General features: G+C 44.2%; 1 protein-coding gene across 2 annotated transcripts in view; it reads right to left on the reverse strand.

Annotated features, from left to right (window-relative positions):
• LOC138638768 (cytochrome P450 2K4-like) overlaps window positions 1-18,293 on the reverse strand; it is a 226,642-nt gene that overhangs the window by 60,735 nt on the left and 147,614 nt on the right. For both annotated transcript variants that reach the window (XM_069728337.1, XM_069728338.1), the window contains one exon: window positions 7,138-7,322. In XM_069728337.1, coding sequence (XP_069584438.1) covers window positions 7,138-7,322 — 185 coding nt within the window. The remainder of the gene's footprint in view (window positions 1-7,137; window positions 7,323-18,293) is intronic.

Consider the following 18,293-nt stretch of genomic DNA (forward strand, 5'->3'; position numbering starts at 1 on the left):
TCTATCTGCGGTCCCTCCTTCCAATAGTCCTCCGCTGACCACACCAATGCTGCCTGTGTACCCCTGGAAACTAATTAAAAGTGCATAGAGCCTACTTTTTTTATTTTAGGCCTACTAAGTCTGTCTGCGGTCCCTCCTTCCAATAGTCCTCCACTGACCACACCAATGCTGCCTGTGTACACATGTACCCTTTTTTAAACTTGCTGCGAGCCAACTTTGTGGTGTAAGGCCCACTAGCAGTGTCTGTCTGTGCCACTTAATACAGCTGTCCTCTTTAAAAAAAAATGACCTGCAATTGTCAGGTTTTCAGCCTATCGGAATTTTAAAACTGCAGTGGGGCTACTAGTTTGGTTGGGGCTTACTAACAGTGTCTGCCGCTCCAAAGTGTTCTCCAGGTTGCCTTTCCTGAGCTTCTATCTTCAGGCTCTTGTTAAATAGTTGTTAAATGGAACAAATGCAGTGGGGCTCCAAGTTTGGTTGGGGCCTACTAAGAGTGTCTGCCGCTCCAAGGTGTTCTCCTGGTTGCCTTTCCTGAGCTTCTATCTTCAGGCTCTTGTTAAATAGTTGTTAAATGGAACAAATGCAGTGGGGCTACTAGTTTTGTTGTGGCCTACTAACGGTGTCTGCCGCTCCTTGCTGTTCTCCTGGTTTCCTGTCCTGAATTTCGATCTTCAGGCTCTCGTTAAGTAGTTGTTAATATTACACTGCATTTGGCCTACTAGTTTGGTTGGGGCCTACTAACGGTGTCTGCTGCTCCTTGCTGTTCTCCTCCACTGAACAAAGCAGTGCCGCCTGTTTACTACTGTTACCAATTTTGAACTGCATTTAGACTACAGTCATGGCCAAAAGTTTTGAGAATGACACCAAAATTATATTTTTACATGATCTGCTGGCCTCTGGTTTTTATTAGTGTTTGTCTGATGTTTATATCACATACAGAAATATAATTGCAATCATATTATGAGTACCAATAGGTTATATTGACAGTTAGAATGAGTTAATGCAGCAAGTCAATATTTGCAGTGTTGCCCCTTCTTCTTCAAGACCTCTGTAATTCTCCCTGGCATGCTCTCAATCAACTTTTGGACCAAATCCTGACTGATAGCCGTCCATTCTTGCATAATCAGTGCTTGCGTTTTGCCAGAATTTGTTGGTTTTTGTTTGTCCACCCGTCTCTTGATGACTGACCACAAGTTCTCAATGGGATTAAGATCTGGGGAGTTTCAAGGCCATGGACCCCAAATCTCTATGTTTTGTTCCATAAGCCATTTAGTTATCACCTTTGCTTTATGGCAAGGTGCTCCATCATGCTGGAAAAGGCATTGTTGGGCGCCAAACTGCTCTTGGACGGTTGGGAGAAGTTGCTCTTGGGGGACATTCTGGTACCATTCTTTATCCATGGCTGTGTTTTTAGGCAAGACTGTGAGTGAGCCGATTCCCTTGGCTGAGGAGCAACCCCACACATGAATGGTTTCAGGATGCTTTACAGTTGGCATGAGACAAGACTGGTGGTAGCACTCACCTCTTCTTCTCCGAATAAGCTGTTTTCCAGATGTCCCAAACAATTGAAAAGGGGATTATTCAGAGAAAATGACTTTGCCCCAGTCCTCAGGAGTCCACTCCCTGTACCTTTTGCAGAATATCAGTCGGTCCCTGATGTTTTTTCTGGAGAGAAGTGGCTTCTTTGTTGCCCTCCTTGAAACCAGGCCTTGCTCAAAGAGTCTCCGCCTCACAGTGCGTGCAGAAGCACTCACACCAGCCTGCTGCCATTCCTGAGCAAGCTCGGCACTGCTGGTAGTCCGATCCCACAGCTAAAACAGTTTTAAGATACGGTCCTGGCGCTTGCTGGTCTTTCTTGGGCGCCCTGGAGCCTTTTTGACAACAATGGAAGGTCTCTCCTTGAAGTTCTTGATGATGCGATAGATTGTTGACTGAGGTACAATCTTTGTAGCTGCGATACTCTTCCCTGTTAGGCCATATTTGTGCAGTGCAATGATGGCTGCACGTGTTTCTTTAGAGATAACCATGGTTAACTGAAAAGAAACAATGATACCAAGAACCAGCCTCTTTTTAAAGTGTCCAGTGATGTCATTCTTACTTTATCATGACTGATTGATCGCCAGCCCTGTCCTCATCAACACCCACACCTGTGTTAATGGATCAAGCACTAAAACGATGTTAGCTGCTCCTTTTAAGGCAGGACTGCAATGATGTTGAAATGTGTTTTGGTGGTTAAAAGTTCATTTTCTGGGCAAATATTGACTTTGCAAGTACAGTAATTGCTGTTAAGCTGATCACTCTTTGACATTCAGGAGTATATGCAAATTGCCATTACAAAAATGAAGCAGTAAACTTTGGAAAAATTACTATTTGTCTCATTCTCAATAGTTTTGGCCATGACTGTACTTACTGATTTGGGCCTAATCACTGTGTCAGCCTCTCATTACAGTTGTCCTCCACTGAACAAAGCAATGCCGCCTGGTTAGTCCTGTTACCAATTTTGAAATGCATTTAGCCCACTTTATTATTTGGGCCTATATCTGTGTTTCCTCCTCATCCTGCCCATTGCCCAGCCAGTGCTAGATGACTCTGCTGGTACATTGACCCAGACCGCTACATTCCCCTTGCACGCTACACAGCCAGATTCTGACCCTGCTGAAAGTGAGGTTCCCCTTCCCGCATATTATACCACCTTACACGGGCACAAAGAGGAAGGTGCAGATGAAAGTGCAGGTTCCTTCATCAGGTGGGGGAAAAATACTCGTTGGCGACGTCACTGGCACAGGGCCCCTCATAGTATGCAAAAGTGTCGCTGGGGAGGCGCCCCCGCCGTGCAAACACACCGCCGTATTTTGAGGGGCCCTGTGCCAGTGCCAATGCGAACGAGTGGGCCCTCCCTGCTTGCTCAGGATCACAGCACTTGCAAAGTTGAAATACTTACCTCTCCCTGCTCCAATGCCGTGACGTGGTCCACGTTTCCTGGGCCCACTAAATACTTGAACCAGCCCTACCCCCCACAACTTTAGCCAATTGACCCCCAATGTCCAATGCCTTACTATTATTATAAGGTAAATTAAGATTGACAAGCTTCAGTACCAAAAATGGATGTTTTTGCCATTAAAATGGGCACTGTAGGTGTTTTCCTGGCTTCCACTCACTGCCTCTATGCTTCCCCATTGACTTGCATTGGGTTTCGTGTTTCGGTCGATCCCCGACTTTTCGCGATAATCGGCCGATTGCACTCGACTCGACTTTTGAGATAGTCGGGTTTCACGAAACCCGACTCGACCCTAAAAAACTAAAAGTCGCTCAACCCTACCTGTCACCAATTTTGAACTGCATTTAGCCTACTTTTTTATTTTAGGCCTACTAAGTCTGTCTGCGCCACTCATTACAGTTGTCCTCCTCCACTGAACAAAGCAATGCTGCCTGTGTACTCCTGTTACTAATTTTGAACTGCATTTAGCCTACTTTTTTATTTTAGGCCTACTAAGTCCATCTGTGCCACTCATTACAGTTGTCCTCCTCCACTGAAAAAAGCAATGCCGCCTGTGTACTCCTGTTACCAATTTTGAACTGCATTTAGCCTACTTACTTATTTGGGCCTAGTAACTGTGTCAGCCACTCCTTACAGTTGTCCTCCACTGAACCAAGCTATGCCGCCAGTGTACTCCTGTTACCAATTTTGAATTGCTTTTAGCCTACTTTTTTATTTTGGGCCTATATCTGTGTTTCCTCTTCATTCTGCCCATTACCCAGCCACTGCTAGATGAGTCTGCTGGTACATTGACCCAGACCACTACATTCCCCTTGCACTTTACACAGCCAGAATTTTACCCTGCTAAAAGTCAGGTTCCCCTTCCCGCATACTATACCATGTTACATGGGGACAAAGAGGAAGGTGCAGATGGAAGTGCAGGTTCCTTCATCAGGTGGGAGGACATACTCATTGGCACTGGCACAGGGCCCCTCATAGTACGCAAAAGTGTCTCTGGCAGAGGGAGGCGCTGCCCGCCATCAAACACACCGCCGTACTTTGAAGGACCCTTTGCCAGTGCCAATGCGAATGAGTGGGCCCCCCCCTGCTTGCTCGGGATCACAGCACTTGCAAAGTTGAAATACTTACCTCTCCCTGCTCCACTGCCGTGACATATTCCGCGTTTCCTAGGCCCACGGAAATCTTGAGCCAGCCCTACCCCCCCCCCCACAGCTTTAGCCAAATGACCCCCTGTTTTCAATGCCTAAACTATTATTCTAAAGTAAATTAAGATTGACAAGCTTCAATAGTACGAATTGATGTTTTGGGCATTAAAATGGGCCCTGTAGGTGTTTTCCTGTCCTCCACTCACTGCCGAATTTGATTCCCCATTAAATTGCATTGGGTTTCGTGTTTCAGTCAGCCCCCGACTTTTCGCAATAATCGGCCGATTTCTCCCGACCCGACTTTTGACAAAGTCGGGTTTCGCGAAACCTGACTCGATCCTAAAAAAGTAAAAGTCGCTCAACTCTACTCAACACTAATCATAATATCTTCCCTTCTAAAATTCACCGTAACAGCCTAAAGCTGAGCACCTACTGTATATGTGCATCTATAGAAGTACACAGTAATGTACATGCCACGCCGGCAACAAAATCAGCAGTAAGTATATTAATTATGAGGTTCGTTCTGATAGACAATCTAAACTGATCAATATCTTGTTTAAAATAGGTGAATCCTACAGAAAAACACTTCTTCCACCTTCAGGATCCACATTGGTGCAGCGTACACAGAAAGTACCTACATATTACATTTTTCAGTATTCATCAAAAAAGATCACCATCCTATCACACCATCTATTGTGATCACAGTAAGTCCAATTGGATAAGTACTAGTACATTTTATTGATAGTGTCGCTGTTAAACCCCACTAAACTTTATTTATAGCATTCTCCCCCATTAGTGAACAACGCATCCCACTAAACTTCAGGAGCATCACTTCCTCTAACAAGCACTTGGAATCCAATCTGGATTTGTGCCGCACCTTCAGTAAGTTTTTCTCTCTTTAACTCCCGACAGTGTCACAGAATCAACTTGTATATTTCTTCACAACATGATCTGCATATAGCAGAGCGCGGCGTTTATTATTGTTTTTTATATAATTTTCTTAATAATCCTTTCAAAGCTGTGGTTATCATAGTTGCTTGTGCACCTATTTCTATCACACATTTTCCTTCCACTCAACTTTACATTAACATGCTTGGATACAGCACTCTGTGACCACCCAGCTTCTTTAGCAATGACCTTTTGTGTCTTACTCTTCTTTTGGAGTATGTCAATGACTGCTTTCTGGACATATGACAGGTCAGCAGCCTTCATCATGATTATGGAGCCTACTGTATCAGACTAAATGCTTTAAACGCTTAGCAAGCCTTTGCAGGTGTTTTTTGTTAATTATTCTAATTTGCTGAGATAATGACTCTTGGGCTTTCATTGGCTGTAAGCCATAATCATCAACATTAACAGAAATAAATAGTGATGAGTGAATATACTCGTTACTCGAGATTTCTCGAGCATGCTCGGGGGTCCTCTGAGTATTTTTTAGTGCTCAGAGATTTAGTTTTTCTTGCCGCAGCTGAATGATTTACATCTGTTAGCCAGCATAAGTACATGTGGGGGTTGCCTGGTTGCTAGGGAATCCCCACATGTACTTATGCTGGCTAACGGATGTAAATCATTCAGCTGCGGCAAGAAAAACTAAATCTCCGAGCACTAAAAAATACTCAGAGGACCCCCGAGCATTCTCGAGAAATTTCGAGTAACGAGTATATTTGCTCATCACTAGAAATAAACACTTGAATTAAATCACTCTGTTTGTAATGACTCTATATAATATATGAGCTTCACTTTTTGTATTGAAGAACTGAAATAAATTAACTTTTTGATGATATTCTAATTTTGTGAGAAGCACCAATATATATGAACCTTAAAGGGAATCTGTCACCTTCTTTTTCGTATATAAGCTTTGGCCACTGCCATCAGGGGTGGTCCTGTCATATGGGCATCGCGGTTTGGGTCTGGCACCTCCCATCTTCATGCGATGATGTCCTCTTCCTTGCTTCTGTCGCGGCTCCTGTGTAGGCATACTTTATTTGTCCTGTTGAGGGCAGATCAAAGTACTGAAGTGCACAGGTGCCAGGAAAAGTCAGAGAAGCCCAGTGCCTGCACACTGCAGTACTTTGCTCTGCCCTCAGCAGGGCAGATAAAGTACGCCTGGGCAGGAGTTGTGACAGAAGTAAGGAAGAAGACGTCAGCCAGACCCAGACCTGTGATGCTCATCAGACCGGACCGCACCGGACCGCCCCTGGGTGAGTATAATATAGCTTGTTTTTCTTATCTTTCAGGTTACATCGGGGACTTATTTACAGCATTACAGAATGCTGTAGATAAGCCCCTGATGGCGGTGGCCGAAGCTTATACACGAAAAAATAGGTGACAGATTCTTTTTAATGAGATGCAAATGTGTATGACTATGAAAATGTTTTAAATAAATAATTGTCATGATCCAGACCAGATTTTGAGTTCTGTTTTCACTTTTTTCTGGTCTGATCATGTCAAGAGCTAACATTTTCCAGCCTCAGTCAGGGCTAATGTTGGCTATTTATCGCTGCTGCTTCCTGCAGACGATGTCAGTTATAGTTTTTGCCTAGGGCTGCTGTAGCTGACTCCAATTGCTCTGATTTGCCCTGCTGCGTTTACAGTTTGAACCAGAGTCTCTGTTTTCCCCTATTCCCAGCTTGATTCAGTGTTTCCCTTTAGTGTGCCGACTTCCTGGTTTTGACTTGGCTTGTATCCTGACCTGCTTCTGTCTTTTGTCTTCTGGCTTATCTGCTCCTGACAGTTACTGATCCCCTGGCTTGTCTCTGACCGTGAGTTTGCTTATTCCTTTGGTACTGCGTTACAGTCTAGGATCTGCCACGGCATGTTTAACTATACTGCTGCCTCTTGTGGTAGTCTCACTGTTGCACTTACTGCCAGCTCTATTTAGGTGCACTCCTCCTTCCATTCTACTGTCATATATTGGAGCCTGCACCTACCTGCATTGCAGCAGCGTGACAACACTATTTTGAATTTTAGACCCAAAGAAATGGGAAAACTTACTTTTGGAAGATGGTAGCCTCTAAAGCTGACATCTCTTGTTGTTTCACGTGGCACACTCATTGGTAAAATGTCTGTAAATCTCTGGGTCTCGTGTATGACTGCATTGGTGAAGGGCATTTGTAAACGATGGCTACAATTGGGTTCAGCTACTCCAATTACTTTTGAAATTTCTTCTTGGACTTTTTCTAAAAAAAAAATAAATAGAATTAAGTGATTCATTGGATATGGATTGGCACAAACAAAACATTGAGAACACTCAACAACTGTATGTACTCTAGTATAAACCAAGTTTTTCAGCACATTTTTTAAGCTGAAAAAGCCCCCTCCTCTTATGCTTGAGTGAAGGTCCCACAATACGAGGAGGGAGTGGCATCTATGGAGCATTGGGTCACAAGAGGCAGGAGTCGGCTGCTGCGGCTAATGCCTGTGCCCATTGCAACTGTGTGCCACCCGTGTGCCACATCAGTACAACACGGACGGACTCCGGGGAAGAAGCGTTACAGTAAGTGCTGTTCCCCTGTGGCTGGTGCTGAAGCTGGCTCTCATCATTATCACCTGCTCTGCGGAGATCGGCATGAGCAGAGGAGAATGATGTCCGAACTATGACAGCAGGTGGGGGCTTTTTGGATACTTACTGTTAGGGCTAGCAGAACGCACCAAGCAAATATAGATGTCTTTATTGTTATTGGTGCATTCGCAGCCCGGGGTCCACCGTGCAGGAGAACCTGCCGCTAGCAAACGGCGGCACTATATGGCGGTACAATGAGAATACACACACGGGTTTTCTTCACCCTGTGTGAAGGAAGTGAACCCTGTTGCGTCACAGGGCCGCAGAACCGTACCAAGAGCGCAAGCAAGAAGTCTCGAACTCAATCCCAAGACACAGGAATAGAGTTCATAAAAACCTCATGCGCTCGACACCGCTACTGGGGTGTCAGAGTGACAGAAATAAATTAATTAAAGATGCACGTGAGTGCGTGCAGTGCCGCACTGGCAGACGCCACTAACCATCCAGGCTTGGGTCAGGAAAGCGCTGAGAAAGCGCACGGCGCTGCACTGGCGGTCATAGCAACTAGACGCTGTAATGTGTGTTTCGCGCTGATGGCTTAGTCGGGCACTAGATAGCTACCATTAGGGTTGAGCGAAACGGATCGTTCATTTTCAAAAGTCGCCGACTTTTGGCAAAGTCGGGTTTCATGAAACCCGACCCGACCCCTGTGTGTGGTCGGCCATGCGGTACGCGACTTTCGCGCCAAAGTCGCGTTTCAATGACGCGAAAAGCGCCATTTCTCAGCCATCGAAGGTGGACGCAGAGTGTGGGCAGCGTGATGACATAGGTCCTGGTCCCCACCATCTTAGAGAAGGGCATTGCAGTGATTGGCTTGCTGTCTGCGGCGTCACAGGGGCTACAAAGAGGCGTTCCCGCCGACCGCCATCTTACTGCTGCTGATCTGAGCCTAGGGAGAGGTTGCTGCCGCTTCGTCAGAAGCAAGGATAGCGTTAGGCAGAGTCCATTAACCACCAAACCACTTGTGCTGTAGCGATTTCCACTGTCCAACACCACCTTTTGTTTGCAGGGGTAGTGGAAGCTACATTTTTTTTCCTCAGCGCTGTAGCTCATTGGGCTGCCCTAGAAGGCTCCCTGATAGCTGCATTGCTGTGTGTACGCCGCTGTGCAAACCAACTGCTTTTTTCAAAGCACAAATCCTGTTGTTCCTTCCTTTCTGCACAGCTATCTTGTTTGTTTGTCCACACTTTTTATTTAATTTGTGCATCAGTCCACTCCTTATTGCTGCCTGCCATACCTGGCTGAGATTACTGCAGGGAGATAGTAATTGTAGGACAGTCCCTGTTTTTTTTTTTTTGTTTTTGTTTTTTTAATTCTCCCTAAAAAAATAAGTTGTGGGAGATTAAGATTGGCATTTCTGCTAGAGTGCCATCCCTGTGTGTGCCATCTCTCTCACATAGTGGGCCATAGAAAGCCTTTTTATTTTTCTGTTTTTTTTTGGGGGGGGGTTATAAATTCTCCCTGAAAAAAAAAAAACAGTGGGAGATTAATATTGGCCTTTGGGCTTGTGTGCCAGTCCTGAGTGTGACATCTCTCTCTCAAATAGTGGGCCATAGAAAGCCTATTTTTTTTTTTTTTTAAATTTGGTTTCTCAATTCTCCCTGAAAAAATAACAAAAAAACGTGGGAGATTAATATTGGCCTTTCTGCTTGTGTGCCAGTCCTGACTCCTGGGTGTGCCATCTCTCTCTCTCAAATAGTGGGCCATAGAAAGCCTATTTTTTTTTTAATTTGGTTTCTAAATTCTCTCTGAAAAAATAAAAAAACAGTGGGAGATTAATATTGGCCTTTCTGCTTGTGTGCCAGTCCTGACTTCTTGGTGTGCCGTCTCTCTCTCAAATAGTGGGCCATAGAAAGCCTATTTTTTTTATTTGGTTTCTAAATTCTCCCTGAAAAAATAAAAAAAAACAGTGGGAGATTAATATTGGCCTTTCTGCTTGTGTGCCAGTCCTGACTCCTGGGTGTGCCATCTCTCTCTCTCAAATAGTGGGCCATAGAAAGCCTATTTTTTTAATTTGGTTTCTAAATTCTCCCTGAAAATATCATTTTTTTTAATTTGGTTTCTAAATTCTCCCTGAAAAAATAAAAAAAAACAGTGGGAGATTAATATTGGCCTTTCTGCTTGTGTGCCAGTCCTGACTCCTGGGTGTGTCATCTCTCTCTCTCAAATAGTGGGCCATAGAAAGCCTATTTTTTTTTATTTTGTTTCTAAATTCTCCCTGAAAAAATAAAAAAAACAGTGGGAGATTAATATTGGCCTTTCTGCTTGTGTGCCAGTCCTGACTCCTGGGTGTGCCATCTCTCTCTCTCAAATAGTGGGCCATAGAAAGCCTTTTTTTTTTATTTGGTTTCTAAATTCTCCCTGAAAAAATAAAAATAACAGTGGGAGATTAATATTGGCCTTTCTGCTTGTGTGCCAGTCCAGACTCCTGGGTGTGCCATCTCTCTCTCTCAAATGGTGGGCAATAGAAAGCCTATTTTTTTTTGTTTCTAAATTCTCCCAGAAAAAATAAAAAAAAACAGTGGGAGATTAATATTGGCCTTTTCGCTTGTGTGCCAGTCCTGACTGCTGGGTGTGCCATCTCTCTCTCTCAAATAGTGGGCCATAGAAAGCCTATTTTTTTATTTGGTTTCTAAATTCTCCCTGAAAAAATAAAAAAAACAGTGGGAGATTAATATTGGCCTTTCTGCTTGTGTGCCAGTCCTGACTCCTGGGTGTGCCATCTCTCTCTCTCAAATAGTGGGCCATAGAAAGCCTATTTTTTTTTTATTTGGTTTCTAAATTCTCCCTGAAAAACTAAAAAAAAAAACAGTGGGAGATTAATATTGGCCTTTCTGCTTGTGTGCCAGTCCTGACTCCTGGGTGTGCCATCTCTCTCTTTCAAATAGTGGGCCATAGAAAGCCTATTTTTTTTTCATTTGGTTTCTAAATTCTCCCTGAAAAAATAAAAAAAACAGTGGGAGATTAATATTGGCCTTTCTGCTTGTGTGCCAGTCCAGACTCCTGGGTGTGCCATCTCTCTCTCTCAAATAGTGGGCAATAGAAAGCCTTTTTTTTTTTTGTTTCTAAATTCTCTCAGAAAAAATAAAAAAAAACAGTGGGAGATTAATATTGGCCTTTCTGCTTGTGTGCCAGTCCTGACTCCTGGGTGTGCCATCTCTCTCTCTCAAATAGTGGGCCATAGAAAGCCTATTTTTTTTTTTTGGTTTCTAAATTCTCCCTGAAAAAATAAAAAAAACAGTGGGAGATTAAACTTGGCCTTTCTGCTTGTGTGCCAGTCCAGACTCCTGGGTGTGCCATCTCTTTCTCTCAAATAGTGGGCCATAGAAAGCCTATTTTTTTTTTATTTGGTTTCTAAATTCTCCCTGTATAAATAAAAAAAAACAGTGTGTTAGGACTGGTGGAACGCACCAAGTATAAGGTGTAATGGTATTAGGTGCGTTCGCCGTCCGAGGTCCACCGTGCAGGTGAAAACCCTGCTGCTAGTACAGACGGACGAGATGGCGGTACAATATGAATACACACTTGGGTTAACTTCACCCAGTGTGAAGGAAGCGAACCCTGTTGAGTCACAGGGCCGCGGTACCGCACCAAGAGAATATATTTTAGAGGCACGAGAGTGCGTGCGGTGCCGCACTGGCGAACGCCACTAACCACCCAGGCTTGGGTTAGGAAAGCACAGAGAAAGCTCACGGCGCCACACTGGCGGTCACAGCAATAAGACGCTGTAATGTGTGTACCGTGCTGATGGCTAAGTCGGGCGCTAGGTAGCAATCACCCACCTTCCGCAAGCAGTCATACAATAGGGAGGGGATTTTAAAGAACGACTTTCACTCACAACACACACACATTTACAAAAGACAATACTAGCGCATGGCCGTGCGGCCATGCGAGGCTTAAATAGCTGCAGCATGTTTAGGACCTTCAAAAGAAGGACCAATGGAGTGCTGCAGCACCTGAGCATGTGACCCTGGATCTCCACTGAGAGATCTCGCCCTGGGCATGCTCAGAGTGCAAAGCAGGATTTAGTCCTAGCAGCTACAAGGACCTTAGCTGCAGTATCTGATCATGTGACCCTCGATCTCCACTGAGAGATCTTACTCTGTGCATGCTCAGAATGTGAAAAGCAGGACTTAGCCCCAGAAGTGTCCGCTCGCCGCTGCCCAGCACTGACTTCAATGGGAGAAGCAGGAAACGCAGCAGTAACTCTAAGCACAGAGTCAGACTGAGCGAGACGCTGGGATCGACGTCTCTGCTGAGCAAGCTCCACTGCGGCAGGAGAAGAATGGGAGACCGCAGCGGAGATGGCCCGAGATTCCCCCTGTGCAGAGGCAGAAACTCGACCCCTAACACAGTGGGAGATTAATATTGGCCTTTCTGCTTGTGTGCCAGTCCTGACTCCTGGGTGTGCCATCTCTCTCTCTCAAATAGTGGGCCATAGAAAGCCTATTTATTTTTTATTTGGTTTCTAAATTCTCCCTGAAAAAAAAAAAAAACAGTGGGAGATTAATATTGGCCTTTCTGCTTGTGTGCCAGTCCTGACTCCTGGGTGTGCCATCTCTCTCTCTCTCAAATAGTGGGCCATAGAAAGCCTATTTTTTTTTTATTTGGTTTCTAAATTCTCCCTGAAAAAATAAAAAAAAACAGTGGGAGATTAATATTGACATTTGTGCTTGAGTGACAGTCCTGCGTGTGTGGCATCTCTCTCATTTGGTGCCACCGAAAACAGAGTGTGTAACATTGTGCCTGATTTTCCTTGCGGTCTCACCTACCTGTAAAAGGATATCTAAATCATACTGAAGTTATAGCTCACCGTGTAAGTTGTTTGACAGCAACAAATACCGTTACTTTGGTTACGTTTTTAAAACAATGAGAAAGTCTGGTGGAAGAGGTCGTGGCCGTGGGCGTTCATTGTCAGCTGGTAATGATGGTAGTGGTAGTGGAGCATCAGGTGGTCGTGGGAAAAAAAATATAGCACCTAAGTCTGGAGCTGTGGAGCCAGGTTCGTCGTCTGGCTACACAAGGCCTCGAACGCTCCCTTTTCTGGGAGTAGGAAAACCGCTTTTAAAGCCGGAGCAGCAAGAGCAAGTTTTGGCTTACCTTGCTGACTCAGCCTCTAGCTCTTTTGCCTCCTCTTTTGAAACTGGTAAATGTAAAAGCAGCGCGTCGTTAGTGGATGTTCACGGTCAGGGACAAGTCGCTTCCTTGTCCTCTTCAGCAAAAACAACAACAGAGAAGGATGCAGCAGGCGAAACAACGGGTTACTCCATGGAGCTCTTTACACATATTGTCCCTGGCTTAGAAAGTGAAACAGTTAACAGGCCATGCCCATTACAAGTTGAATCTGACATGGAGTGCACAGCCAGACTACTATGCTGGTCCTTTGACTCAGACTACAACATTGCCCTCGCAGGGAACTGATCCAGAATCAGACCCTGATGAGACTATGTTGCCCCGTCACGAACGCTATACCACCGACTTACACGGTGACACAGACGAAGTTGCACACGAGCTAGAAGAGGAGGTTATAGATGACCCAGTTGTTGACCCCAATTGGCAGCCATTGGGGGAACAGGGTGCAGGCGGCAGTAGTTCTGAAGCGGAGGAGGAGGGGCCGCAGCAGGCATCAACATCGCAACAGGTTCCATCTGCCGGGCCCGTAGATGGGACAAAACGCGTGGCAAAGCCAAAACCTGTTGGAGGACAGTGTGGCCATCCGGTAAAGCTCAGTCTGCAATGCCTGAAAAGGGATCCGATGCTCGAAAGAGTGTAGTCTGGCATTTTTTTAAACAACATCCAATTGATCAGCGCAAAGTCATCTGTCAAAAATGTTCAACTACCTTAAGCAGAGGTCAGAATCTGAAAAGTCTCAATACAAGTTGCATGCATAGACATTTAACCACCATGCATTTGCAAGCCTTGACTAACTACCAAACGTCCCTTAAGGTTGTAGCACCCTCGGCCAATGAAGCTAGTCAGCAACGCTACATCCCTTCCGTCACTGTAAGGCCACCATTTTCCGCACCACCTGCAGTATCTGTGCAGGTTTCTTTGCCAGGCCAAAGCAGTCAGGGTCAGGGAATCGTAGTAGGAAACACTGCATCTAGGGCATCGGCGGAAACAATACCGTCTCCAACCGTCTCTCAGTCTGCCATGTCCACCGGCACCCCCGCTAGTTCCATGATCTCCAGCTCTCCAGTCCAGCTCACCCTACATGAGACTCTGGTTAGAAAAAGGAAGTACTTATCCTCGCATCCGCGTACACAGGATTTGAATGCCCACATAGCTAGACTAATCTCGTTAGAGATGATGCCCTACCGGTTACTTGAAAGCGAAGCTTTCAAAGCCCTGATGGACTACGCTGAACCACGCTACGAGCTACCCAGTCGACACTTCTTTTTGAGAAAAGCCATCCCAGCCCTCCACCAGCATGTTAAAGAGCGCATCGTCCATGCACTCAGGCAATCTGTGAGTACAAAGGTGCACCTGCCAACAGATGCATGGACCAGTAGGCATGGCCAAGGACGTTACGTGTTCATCACGGCACACTGGGTGAATGTGGTGGACAGTTCTGTCTAGCCCATGGTCTAGGAAACAGTTGGCTGTAGGCATTCGCACCTCCTCCTCCTCCTCCTCCTCGTCCTCCTGCAGAAGCGAGAGCTTGTCCACATACCGCAGTCACCCAACCACTCCATCCGCAGCTGCTAGGGTTGAGCGAAACGGGTCGAACATTTTCAAAAGTCGCCGACTTTTGACAAAGTCGGGTTTCATGAAACCCGATCCGACCCCTGTGCGGGGTCGGCCATGCGGTACGCGACTTTCGCGCCAAAGTCGCGTTTCAATGACGCGAAAAGCGCCATTTCTCAGCCAATGAAGGTAAACGCAGAGTGTGGGCAGCGTGATGACATAGGTCCTGGTCCCCACCATCTTAGAGAAGGGCATTGCAGTGATTGGCTTGCTGTCCGCGGCGTCACAGGGGCTATAAAGGGGCGTTCCCGCCGACCGCCATGTTACTGCTGCTGATCTGAGCCTAGGGAGAGGTTGCTGCCGCTTCGTCAGAAGCAGGGATAGCGTTAGGCAGGGTCCATTAACCACCAAACCGCTTGTGCTGTAGCGATTTCCACTGCCCAACACCACCTTCGGTGTGCAGGGACAGTGGAAGCTACATTTTTTTTTTTTTTCCCCTCAGCGCTGTAGCTCATTGGGCTGACCTAGAAGGCTCCCTGATAGCTGCATTGCTGTGTGTACGCCGCTGTGCAAACCAACTGCTTTTTTCAAAGCACAAATCCTCTTGTTCCTTCCTTTCTGCACAGCTATCTTGTTTGTTTGTCCACACTTTTTATTTAATTTGTGCATCAGTCCACTCCTTATTGCTGCCTGCCATACCTGGCTGAGATTACTGCAGGGAGATAGTAATTGAAGGACAGTTCCTTTTTTTTTTTTTTTTTTTGTGGGAGATTAAGATTGGCATTTCTGCTAGAGTGCCATCCCTGTCTGTGTCATCTCTCACTCAGTGGGCCATAGAAAGCCTATTTATTTTTTTGCTTGATTTGGGTTCTAAAATCTACCTGAAAAAATCACTACATCAATCAGTGGGAGAAAAATATTGGCCTCAGGGCTTGTGTGCCACTCCTTACTCCTGTGTGTGCCATCTCTCAGTGGGCCATAGAAAGCCTATTTATTTTTTTCTTGATTTGGGTTCCAAAATCTACCTGAAAAAATCAATAAATCAATCAGTGGGAGATTAATATTGGCCTTTGGGCTTGTGTGCCAGTCCTAAGCGTGCCATCTCTCTCTCTCAGATAGTGGGCCATAGAAAGCCTATTTATTATTTTTTTTATTGGGTTTATAAATTTTCCCTGGAAAAAAAAAAAAAGTGGGAGATTAATATTGGCCTCTGGGCTTGTGTGCCAGTCCTGAGCGTGCCATCTCTCTCACAAATAGTGGGCCATAGAAAGCCTATTTATTTTTTTGGTTGATTTGGGTTCTAAATTCTACCTGAAAAAATCAATAAATCAATCAGTGGGAGATAAATATTGGCCTCTGGGCTTGTGTGCCACTCCTGACTCCTGTGTGCATCCTCTCTCACTCAGTGGGCCCTAGAAAGCCTATTTTTTGTTTTATTTGTTTTCTAAATTCTCCCTGAAAAAATCATTTTATTTTATTTGGTTTCTAAATTATTCCTGAAAAAAAATCATTTTTTTTGTATTTTTTTTTCTAAAGTCTCCCTGAAAAAAACAAAAAAAACAAATCAGTGGGAGATTAATATTGCCCTTTCTGCTTGTGTGCCAGTCTTGACTCCTGGGTGTGCCATCTCTCTCTCTCCAATTGTGGGCCATAGAAAGCCTATTAATTTTTTTGCTTGATTTGGGTTCCAAAATCTACCTGAAAAAATCACTAAATCAATCAGTGGGAGATAAATATTGGCCTCTGGGCTTGTGTGCCACTCCTGACTCCTGTGTGCGTCCTCTCTCACTCAGTGGGCCCTAGAAAGCCTATTTTTTGTTTTATTTGTTTTCTAAATTCTCCCTGAAAAAATCATTTTATTTTATTTGGTTTCTAAATTATTCCTGAAAAAAAATCATTTTTTTTGTATTTTTTTTTTCTAAAGTCTCCCTGAAAAAAAACAAAAAAAACAAATCAGTGGGAGATTAATATTGCCCTTTCTGCTTGTGTGCCAGTCTTGACTCCTGGGTGTGCCATCTCTCTCTCTCCAATTGTGGGCCATAGAAAGCCTATTAATTTTTTTGCTTGATTTGGGTTCCAAAATCTACCTGAAAAAATCACTTAATCAATCAGTGGGAGATAAATATTGGCCTCTGGGCTTGTGTGCCACTCCTGACTCCTGTGTGCGTCCTCTCTCACTCAGTGGGCCCTAGAAAGCCTATTTTTTGTTTTATTTGTTTTCTAAATTCTCCCTGAAAAAATCATTTTATTTTATTTGGTTTCTAAATTATTCCTGAAAAAAATTATTTTTTTTGTATTTTTTTTTTCTAAAGTCTCCCTGAAAAAAAGAAAAAAAAAACAAATCAGTGAGAGATTAATATTGCCCTTTCTGCTTGTGTGCCAGTCTTGACTCCTGGGTGTGCCATCTCTCTCTTTCCAATTGTGGGCCATAGAAAGCCTATTAATTTTTTTGCTTGATTTGGGTTCCAAAATCTACCTGAAAAAATCACTTAATCAATCAGTGGGAGATAAATATTGGCCTCTGGGCTTGTGTGCCACTCCTGACTCCTGTGTGCGTCCTCTCTCACTCAGTGGGCCCTTGAAAGCCTATTTTTTGTTTTATTTGTTTTCTAAATTCTCCCTGAAAAAATCATTTTATTTTATTTGGTTTCTAAATTATTCCTGAAAAAAATCATTTTTTTTGTATTTTTTTTTTCTAAAGTCTCCCTGAAAAAAAAAAAAAATCAAATCAGTGGGAGATTAATATTGCCCTTTCTGCTTGTGTGCCAGTCTTGACTCCTGGGTGTGCCATCTCTCTCTCTCCAATTGTGGGCCATAGAAAGCCTATTAATTTTTTTGTTTGATTTGGGTTCCAAAATCTACCTGAAAAAATCACTAAATCAATCAGTGGGAGATAAATATTGGCCTCTGGGCTTGTGTGCCACTCCTGACTCCTGTGTGCGTCCTCTCTCACTCAGTGGGCCCTACAAAGCCTATTTTTTGTTTTATTTGTTTTCTAAATTCTCCCTGACACAATCATTTTATTTTATTTTGTTTTTAAATTCTTCCTGAAAAATTCATTTTTTTGTATTTTTTTTTCAAAAGTCTCCCTGAAAAAAAAAAAAAAAAATCAAATCAGTGGGAGATTAATATTGCCCTTTCTGCTTGTGTGCCAGTCTTGACTCCTGTGTGTGCCATCTCTCTCTATCCAATTGTGGGCCATAGAAAGCCTATTAATTTTTTTGCTTGATTTGGGTTCCAAAATCTACCTGAAAAAATCACTAAATCAATCAGTGGGAGATAAATATTGGCCTCTGGGCTTGTGTGCCACTCCTGACTCCTGTGTGCGTCCTTTCTCACTCACTGGGCCCTAGAAAGGCTATTTTATGTTTTATTTGTTTTCTAAATTCTCCCTGAAAAAATCATTTCATTTTATTTGGTTTATAAATTCTTCCTTAAAAAATCATTTTTTTTTTTTTTTCTAAAGTCTCCTTTTTAAAAAAAACCCACAAATCAGTGGGAGATTAATATTTACATTTGCGCTTCAGTGACAGTCCTGCGTGTGTGGCATCTCTCTCATTTGTTGCCACCAACAACAGAGTGTGTAACATTGTGCCTGATTTTCGTTGTGGTCTCACCCACCTGTAAAGGGGTAGCTAAATCATACTGAAGTTATAGCTCACCGTGTAAGTTGTGTGACTGCAACAAATACCGTTAGTTTGGTAACGTTTTTAAAACAATGAGGAAGTCTGGTGGAAGAGGTCGTGGCCGGGGGCGTTCATTGTCAGCTGGTAATGAGGGTAGTGGTAGTGGTGGAGCATCAGGTGGTCGTGGGAAAAAAAATATTGCACCTAAGTCTGGAGCTGTGGAGCCAGGTTCGTCGTCTGGCTACACAAGGCCTCGAACGCTCCCTTTTCTGGGA

This window comes from Ranitomeya imitator, chromosome 5, assembly GCF_032444005.1.
Source record: "Ranitomeya imitator isolate aRanImi1 chromosome 5, aRanImi1.pri, whole genome shotgun sequence".
Classification (NCBI taxonomy): Eukaryota; Metazoa; Chordata; class Amphibia; order Anura; family Dendrobatidae; genus Ranitomeya; species Ranitomeya imitator.